The 10,311-nt window shown below is 27.7% G+C and overlaps 1 protein-coding gene across 1 annotated transcript; it reads left to right on the top strand.

The window, feature by feature from the left end:
- Positions 1-449: 449 nt before the first annotated feature.
- LOC133803563 (probable magnesium transporter NIPA9) lies at positions 450-4,492 on the top strand. The gene is made up of 9 exons (XM_062241649.1): positions 450-642; positions 1,163-1,261; positions 1,544-1,673; positions 2,024-2,112; positions 2,311-2,367; positions 2,456-2,514; positions 2,739-2,859; positions 3,013-3,161; positions 3,900-4,492. The coding sequence occupies exons 1-9, from the start codon at positions 532-534 to the stop codon at positions 4,120-4,122; spliced, it is 1,038 nt and encodes a 345-aa protein (XP_062097633.1). The 5' UTR covers positions 450-531; the 3' UTR covers positions 4,123-4,492.
- Positions 4,493-10,311: the final 5,819 nt, after the last annotated feature.

Here is a 10,311-nt window from a genome sequence, read left to right as displayed (position 1 = left end):
CCCAACACTTTAGCCATATTAATCAAAATAATGAAAAACCATAGAAAGCACACCTTCTCCTCAAATAGAAAAATGCCACGTATGAGAGAGAATATAAAAGGTCAACTAACAGGTCATCATTACACAACACAGCTCAATTACAAAATTAATAAATTTAATATTTAATATTTATTTAAATTTAATAAAGGAAAATTGGTGAAAATAATATTTTTTTTTAGTGGTCTTTGTCTAAAATTCGATCACTTATCAACAAATTTTGTAAAAATTTTTGACTAGTTGTCTGAATTTTTTGACTAGCTGTCGAAATTTTTGACCAATTATCTAAATTTTCGACTAACTGTATAAAGTATGAAAAAGAATTTTACAAAAAAAATTATTAAAATTAAGCAATTTTAATAAAATAGGCAATTTTGCCAAGAAACCCTTTAATAAAATAATAAAATAAAAATTGGTACAACTCAAACGAAACGTAACGTAAGAACGAAGAGAATTTGAAAGAGAAAATCAAATCAGGATCGTCGAAATCTGATCATGTGGGAGTCGATTTGCCTGACCTTGGCGGCCACCGCCGGTAACAACATCGGAAAAGTCCTTCAGAAGAAGGGCACCGTCATTCTCCCTCCTCTCTCGTTCAAGCTCAAGGTTTTTTTTTCCTGACCATTTTGCCCCTCCTTTCTTTCTTTATTTTCATTTTATTGCCACTTAATTTGGGCCGCCGGACGATTCTTTTTTTTGCTAATTAATTGCAAAGTTGTTGTCTTTATTGGATGAGAAAAGGGGGAACTGTTGAAGGAGCATTTGGGATTGGAAAATTAGTTTTTTTTTTAGTTGGGTTTTGATGACGGTCTTTATTGTTTTGTTTGGGAATTGGGAATGGGTGAGTTTCGAATAACTAATCAGATGAAGTATTGGACAATTTAATTGGGTTATAGATTCTAATTAGGTTCATTCCAATGGAAATCACAATGCCATTTATAATACATTAAGATAGTAAGTTAGTACGATAGAAAAATTGGGATTCATTTGGAAATGGGATTTTTGATTAATCTGGGATATGTTATGGATTCTCAAGTGTTGCATGGTTTTTCATGGTCATGATGATATTGCAGGCTTTGTTTCTAAATGTTGAAATGATTGATTATGTGTGATTTTGTGTTTGTAGGTGATAAGGGCATATGCCCTTAATAGAGCTTGGTTGTTGGGTTTTTTGATGGACATATTTGGAGCTTTGTTGATGTTGAGAGCATTATCTCTAGCTCCTGTAAGTGCTTTATTCCAAGCTTCCTTGTCCATATTTTATGTGTAGATTGTAGTGTATATCCACAAGCATTGCATGAAGCCAGTTATTGTTTATTTTATCTAGAATACCAATGAGACTAAAAGGGTTAACTTTAATATATAAGTAATTGCGCTATAACAAGAGACAATACTTTTCACTATATCTAGAAACTAATGTGCTTGTTGGTTGAAATTTGTATATTATCTCATGTTGTATGGGCAAATCTTTGTGATAATAAGGATAATGTGGTTGGTGTTCTTTCAGGTATCAGTTATCCAACCCGTTTCTGGCTGTGGACTTGCTATTCTTTCTGTTTTTTCGCACTTTTATCTAAAGGAAACCATGAATGTTATTGACTGGATGGGAATTACTTTAGCAGGCATTGGCACCTTAGGTAATGTAAGTTCTTCTCATTTCTTTGTTGATTATCAACTTTATGCAAATTTTTGGTTGCCAATTAATGCCACGATACAAATGTTCTAAATAAAACTAAGACTAAGAGAGACCTCTTTTCTATTTCATTTTTTATACCCCACGTCTTCCCTGGTTCCAGTATGTTATCAGGTATGATGAATCTTAGTAGTTACTCCTATTTAGTAAGGATTTTAAGTAAAATTGCCAAAATCCAAATCTCTGGAAAATTGAAGTTTATTGATGATTGTGTAAATTCTCTACAGCTGTTCAAGCATCGGCAACTGATTTTTTATTTTACTATAAACAGAGTTGTTACTATTTTATCTACAGGAGTTGGTGCTGGTGGTGAGGAACAAAAGGCTTCTGCCATTTCTGTACTTCAGTTACCATGGCTTGTAATCATCGTCGCCATCTTGTTTGTAGGTACCTTATCTTGTGGTTCATCTGATTTTGGGTTTTTGCCTTTGTAGTCTAGTCAGTGTAAAAACAAGACTGTGAGTGCCATTCATGCTAGGTTTAATCTTACTAAATCATAATTGAACAGCATGTAGTCAATTCTTCTTGTTTGTTTTATGCATTCTAGAGAATCTGAGGCCTTAAATGACACCTTTTAACAGGTACTTCTCAATGGTTGGCTCCGTATTTGCAAACGTCAACGAAGAGAACAGGAATTGGTAACTTGATTTATGCTTTCCCTTGTGTACAGGAAGTGGTAACTTGATTCATGATCTTGAAAAATTTTGACACTCTTTTGTGGTGCAGATGGAATTTGAAGTTGTTGAGGAAATTATATATGGCCTAGAATCTGGCATTTTGTTCGGGTACAATATCTTTTTGACTGTTTTAGACACAAAATTTACTCTAAATGATTTAGCATAATTTTTAACGACTTACATATTTCAAAGTGGAACCACAACAGTTTAGGACTAATGAAACTCCTCTTGGTTGATGATGATGTAATTTAAATAAAAAATATTTAGCGGACGCCCTTCTGTTATTTTAGTAATGCTTAAGCTTATAATTATGTCTACACATGTAATTACAGGATGGCATCTGTTATATCAAAGATGGGATTTGTTTTCTTGGAGCAGGGCTTCCCCAGGATGCTAGTTCCTATATGCATCTCAATTAGCATATGTTGTAGCGGCACAGGATTCTATTACCAGGTAAATTACTTCAACTAGATCAGATTGTCATCTCTATAAATTAAGATCATTGTAAGTAGGCTGTAGGGAATGCTACTGTTACAGAAACACGGTTATTTTTTCTTTTTGTTGAGTTATTTTGTCACTAATAAAATGATGTTGTGTTATTAACAGACTCGGGGTTTAAAGCATGGGAGGGCGATTGTGGTTTCTACATGTGCTGCTGTGGCATCAATTGTTACCGGTGTGCTAGCTGGAATGCTCGCTTTGGGTGAAAGATTGCCATCAGCGCCAACAGCCCGTTTATCGCTTCTGCTTGGATGGTAACTTTAGATAATGAATTAGAACACTTAATACTAAATAACCTTCTCCAAGATCTAAATCTCATAAATATTTACAGTAAAATCTCTGTATTGTTAAGTTATAGTGTAAAAACAAAACTAATCTTATTACCAACTAGAAATATTTTGTCTTAACAAGAAGTTACTCATGTTGATGAATTATTGTGTACGCACAAGTTCAGAATTTAGTACTCTAAAGAATAAATCAGTCTCAAATAATTTTAGATAAATATTTTATTTTATCTTAACGCTTAATGTAACAATAACATGGCATATATTTTTTAGAATATTCACAGAGTTATTACTACGATGCAATTTTCTTAATATGGAACCTAAAAAAATTCCAACTTATTACAATATGGAGTTTTACTCTTGTTTATAACTCACTGAGATTGGGATTAGGATTTTTTATGATTATATAGAAGTCATTTCAATTTTGTTTATCATTGTAAAGACGTTTTACTGCATTTTGGACAAAATAATGTGGACACATACATGGATGCATCCTTGGATATTAGGTCTTTTGGCATACCTCCATGGCTGTTATTCAAAATACTGTCCTCTGTACGTCGATGGGGTAAACTGTGGTCCATGCATATTGTGGTCTCTAGTTATTTGGTTATAAATGTTTGTGAGATGCCTATGGTATAGATTCTTGTGTCCTTGTGTCCTGCCTTTTGTCCTTCATGTGGTTAAATTTCCAGAAAATTTTCACTGCAGGTTACTAATAATCCTCGGTGTGATGTTACTTGTGAGTTCAACTCGGGTTCTTAGACTTCTTCCCCGCCGATTAAGACGGTATGTACAAAGTGGCGCTGATCGGAATTTCGGTGCAAGACAATCCGGGTCCAACCGTGGTAGGGATTCAAACCCTAGTACCGTTATCCAGGCGGCAACTCTGCATCATTTGATGGCATCTTCTTCTGCTAAAGAGAAGGCTTGAAGATGACATTGATAGAAAAAACTGCACTTGTCGAATTTCTGGTTCGGCGGGGTTGCACATAACAATGGAGCTGGCTCCACATTTTGGCTGGTAATTGGAATTGGAGGTTGGATTGTATAGTATATACAGTCTCTGTTTAGGGGTCCTGAGAGGGGAAGGAGGGTTTTGAAGGACCTTGGAGGCATTGAATTTGTTTGTTACTTTTTTTATTTTTTTGGTTGGAATTCTTTATCAATTGAAAAACATTTTGTTTTACTACGGTTTGAACTTTGAAGATGTTGTAACTTGTAGGACCAGTCCTCTGAAAAACCTTAATAATGTGTTGTATTACTTACATTCTAGCAAAGAAAAAAAAATCTTTTTCATTCTATATATATATATAAATAGGGAATGATTGCAACGCATTCTTTTTTTTCAACACCGATGCATTATTTTTTTATTTCGACACTTGGATAGATATAATCACAATTTTTTTCATTCTATATATATAAATAGGGAACAACTACAATACATTCATTTTTTTTTGCAACACTGGTGTATTTCTTTTCTATTTTTGTACCTGGATAGATATAATCACAAATTTTTTTATATGACGGTGTACATTGTAGGTATTTAGAATATTCTGCAAATTTTCAAGAAATTCTGAATAGTTTACGAAGCCGAAAACATAATTCTAATTGTCAAATTTTGCACGCATGCACAAAAAAACAGGTATGCGTGCAACAGACAGTTTAAACCGTGTTTTGGTACTATAATTTATTCAGAATTTCTTGAAAATTTGTAGGATGTTCTAGATAGCTATAATGTACACCATCATATAAAAAAATTTGAGATTATAATTATTCAGGTGCAGAAATAGGAAAAAAAATGCACTGGTGTTGCAAAAAAGGGATGTGTTGTAGTTGCTCCCTATATATATATATATATTTCTGTTTATTTACAATTTAAGATATTGGAATATGGAATGGAGCTAGAATTTAATTTATTTATTAGTTTTATTTAGGGGAATTGAAATGTTATTTTTCATAATTTAGAGGATTTTCTTTTACCATATTTTTCGTAGAGAAGAAAAGGATGAGTAAAGAAAGTATAGTAGATAAAAGTGAATGGAAAAATTCCTTTTTAAATTAGAAAGATAAAGTGGAAAAAAAATTCTATAAAGACACAAAATTACTAAATTATTTTTACAGCTTTTTTTAATAGTAATTCAAAGTTAATATAGTAACTTTTTAATAAATTAATTTTGTTTCCAAATAACTAAAAAACTAATATAGGTAATTAAAATTTGAGTTATGGTGCTTGATGGGAATATCATTATAATAGAATAATTTTATAATATTTTACTGGAATGATTACTTTTTAAAAAAATAATAAAATAAAAATTATTTCAACACACAATAAAAAAAAATCATTTTCTTTTATTATTCTATTTCTATTCTTGTTCTTAATCATGAGTTTTACTTTTAATTAGGATATCACTTTCTGCTCCCTTGTCTCAGTCCTCATTTATAATCTTAATCTTATCTTCGCTTCCATCTTGTTTCCTTTCGGGGGCAAAGTGAAGAATCCCTGTTAGAGTGAGAAATTCCCACAAAAATCTATTTATTTATAAAATATATTTAACATAAAATTTAATAGTAAAAATGGTAAATATATAAAAATTAAAATATTACATAATATTTATAATTTAAATTACTAAATACTATTCAAAATAAAATATAATTTTTTTTTAAATTTACTATTACACAACAACAATACATAAAAAAAAAAGATATAAAATTTAAACGAACCTCATTGGGGCAGGGAGTGCCATCCTCACCTTTGCTGCACTTAATATTTGGGGAATGAAAATTATTGTCGTCCCTACCTTATTTCCCATTTAGACAAGGAATCTTACCCGTTAAGACAATGAGTCATGTAGGACAAGAACTAGAAGAAAACTAATATGATAAATTTTGTACGGATGAATTCATAATTTTGGTTAATTTTTTTAAAGAAAATTTCAAATTTAGATTATGAATGGAAGAGATATGATAAAACAATAATCTCGGTTAAACAAAAAAAATAGTTATAGCTCAACTCAAATTACACGTGAGAAAAGAAATAGATTAAAATTGTAGAGGGAACAACTCAGAAATAAAGATTAAATAGGGAAGAGAGATAATATGAGAAATTCTATAGTAGGGGTGCCAGTTTTGTCCCTACCGGTAGGGGCATCTCTGTTTCTGGCATGTAAACAAATTATCCCAACTTTTTTTATATAATGATGTATGTTGTAGTTATAGTAGGTATCCCACTAGTTTTTAAGTTTTTTTTGAATGTTTATAACGCAAATTTTTAGTTGTCGAAAACAAAAATTCATAATGTTTAGTTGCATGAGCATAAAAAAACACATGTGTACAATTGACTGGTTGAACCTTGTTTTGGTCATCTTAAATTATTTGAAATTTCACTAAAACTGATGGGATACGTGCTATAACTACAATGTACAACGTCATATAAAATATTGAGTTATAATTCCTCTACATACCGGAAACAGAGATGGCCCTACCTGTAGGTTGATACCATATAAAATTTCCCTATATATTGCATATGATAAAAAGGGCAGAATATTTTATTTATAATACAACTATATATCTGTATATGTATATGAAATTTCTAATTGTTATTATTAATATATGATTTCATGTTAGCATCAATTTAGTCTAATATTAAAAGAATTGTATCAGTCGAAGCTATTTCATTGATATAGCATCATTTTTGCTCCTACCAGTAGGGGTGTTTCTGTCTTTGGTACATAAAAAAATTATAATTTAATTTTTTTATATGATGGTGTATATTGTAGTTATAACAGACAACCTACAATTTTTTTTAAAAATTTCAAATAATTTACGATGCCGAAAAATATGATTCAAATAGTTGCATGTGTGGTTATTTTTTTATACGCGTGTAAAATATACTATTTGAGCCATGTTTCCGGTATCACAAATTATTCAAAAAATTTCGAAAAGTGATAGAATGCCTGCTATAATTACATTGTACATCGTCATATAAAAAAATTAGATTATAATTTCTCCATTTGCCGAAAACAAAGATACCTAAAGTTATGCTCATACCTATGAAATTCCCTATATATATTTGTTAGCTTAGTGTGTTATGAATGAATATCATATACATAACCAAAAATCATGTTTTTAGGTTACTACTTTAAAAATTATTTTAGAAAAATATATTTTTGTTACACAAATCACTAAATAAAAAAAATAAAAAATTTTTGTGCAAAATAGAAAAAATATATAATCGTATGAAAAATAAAAACTTGAGATGAGAGAAAAAAAAATTCTAAAATAAAAAATATATACTTTTAAAAATTAATATAAACATGTGCTATAACCTATGTCTTCATTTACAAATATATATTTTTTTCTATCTTACCATTTTTTTAATTTAATTTTTATTAGTCCCAATAATAATATATATTTATAAGACTAGATTAGATGTATTTTCATAGCAAATGCCAAATATAATTTGTTTGGTAGCAAGCTTTGATTAGGAGCTTTCACCAAACATTGTTTTTAAGTGAATTATTATAATCGAAAAGGCTTTTTGTACTTAAAAAATTAAATAATTAAGACAGTGGAATTGTCATATTTTTCGACTTTTAGTGCAGTTTTCTCACATTACAATCTAATATTATAATTTAGACAAAGACATTTCATTCGTTCACTAATAATAATAAGGTTTTTTTTTTATTATACTATTTTGATATTCTATTTTATCTTATTATTTATTTGGACACCGTATTTTAATAGATTACTTTTTGAATTTTCTATTTTGTAAAATAATTCAAATATACCTATAAATCTGATTTCGATCAAATTTTTTTGAACTAAAACTACAAATGATTCACCGAACTAATAACTCTGAACAAAATCTCAATCATTTTATCTAACAATTGTATTGTTATATTTAATTGTTTGTTTATCAAAATTGGGTTTAGATGTCTATTTGAATAATTTTATAAAATATAGAATCTAAAAAATAATTTATTAAAATATATGGTCTAAACAAATAATGTGACAAAATACATAGTTAAAAAATGTATATATTTTTTTCAATTTTTCTTTTTCAAATGATTGTTTTCTTCCAATTTTTATTATGGGAAAATACCACTTTGTCCTCTATATTTTTTCCAAATACGCGATCAGCTCTCGTGTTTTGTTAAATAACAATTCAGACCATGTGTTTTATAAAATGTATCAAAATAGTACCTTATACCCAATTTTAGTAAAAAAATTCAAATATAATATTTTATTCTCAGCTCATCAACTACTTTCTCCACTTCTGTGAACCCACCGCATCACTAACGACCCGATAATTGATCTTATAATTGAAAATATTTTGATCGAAATCGAGTCTAGAGTACTATTTTGATCCATTTTGTAAAACACAGTATCTAATCTAAATTGTCATGTAAAAAAATACAAAAACTGATCGCATATTAAAAAAAAACACAAAAACAAAAATAATATCTTCACTTTTATTATTGATATTTCATTTTTTTTCTTATAAATTTATGTTTAATTTTGTGCCACGTTACATTTTTCATTTATTTGATTGAACATAACACCCCTCCAAATAATAGAAAATAATAATAGGGACTGACCCACAGGAATTTTTTTTTACTAGCTAGGCTTATATCCACTTGTGGCTAGGCGTTGAAACAATAATTATTGTTTTGATGATAAAATTTAGGAATTACATCGCTTTCTATAAATTAATAAATAAAATATTACATCCAATATAATTTTATATTATAAAAATATATTTTTATTTGATGTGGAGGATATACACTTGATATGTTCTTGATATATATTCTATATAAAAATTAAAATTGTGCGGATAACAAAATTATTAAGGTTTTTGTTTTGGCAAATTTTAATAGAATATTATAAATATTTAATAAAATATACTTTAAAATTAATTAAAAATAAATATTTATTAATTATATTAATATAAATTTAAATATTATAAAATATCATTAAATATTTATTAATTATATTAATATAAAAGAAAATGTCATATAAAATATTATTATTAAATTCAAATATTATAATAATAATATTTAATACAAAACTATATATTTAATAATTATAGTAATACAAATTCACATGTTATAAAATATTATTATTACAATAATATATAATACATAATAAATATACTATATATAAATATCGTGTATAATTGTGTAACTAAATAAGAAATTAGAATAACATTTGTTTTCTATCAAGAATAAAGAAGTTTCTTCTTCAATCATTGTGGTATGATTTTAATAATATCATGAATGTTTTGTCCATTAAATAGAATAATTTGTGATTTAAAAAATTATCATATTATTTTTTGAAGAAAAAAATTCATAAACATTGTTTTGTTTTTGTTTTTGTTTTTATTTTTCTTTTAATATGTTTATGCCATTATTTTATATATAATATTGTTTATTTATTTAAAATTTATATGACAATCATAAAAACTTAATAAAAATAATTAATAATTTTTTTAAATAAAACTAAGCAAACATGCATTGCACGTTGCTTGCACCTATTGTTTGATAATAAATCAACCATAATTTTTGTTTAAAATTTGTTCGATGTTATAAAAATATTTTTTAAAAAAACATAAAAAAATAGCCATTTTTCAAAAAAGAGATCTTTTTAAAAATATTGGGTTTAAAATTTAATATATAAAAATATAGTATTACCATAGATTTAACTTTTAAAATCAATAATTAATATGAATTTTTCAAAACGCCGTTAAAAAATAATACAATTTACGTGTGATATGGAATAATTCTAAACTTAACTATTTATATAGAAAATAAAAAAGTACATATTTAAAAAAAATTAAAATAGAAGCCATAAAAATATTACCAATTCAAAATTCTCATAAAAAGAAATTAAATAGCAAAAAAAATCATATCCCATGTAATTTCCAAAAAAAAAATAAAAATGATAGGAGTTTTATTCCTATACTCATAAAATAATTTGAAGTTCTCAACTATGTTTAGACATCCTCTCTAAAAAAAAAAAAAAAAAAATTGTGTAAGTTATCAACATTGTCAAGGAAAGTGATATGAGATAATCCAACTTTGCCTCTTCCAAAATTTATTCACCAGTGGCCCTATCAGTCTGA

The sequence above is a fragment of the Humulus lupulus genome, chromosome X (assembly GCF_963169125.1).
Source record: "Humulus lupulus chromosome X, drHumLupu1.1, whole genome shotgun sequence".
NCBI lineage: Eukaryota > Viridiplantae > Streptophyta > Magnoliopsida > Rosales > Cannabaceae > Humulus > Humulus lupulus.
The sequence above is the reverse complement of the archived record's forward strand: the minus strand, read 5'-3'. Positions and strand labels throughout refer to the sequence as shown.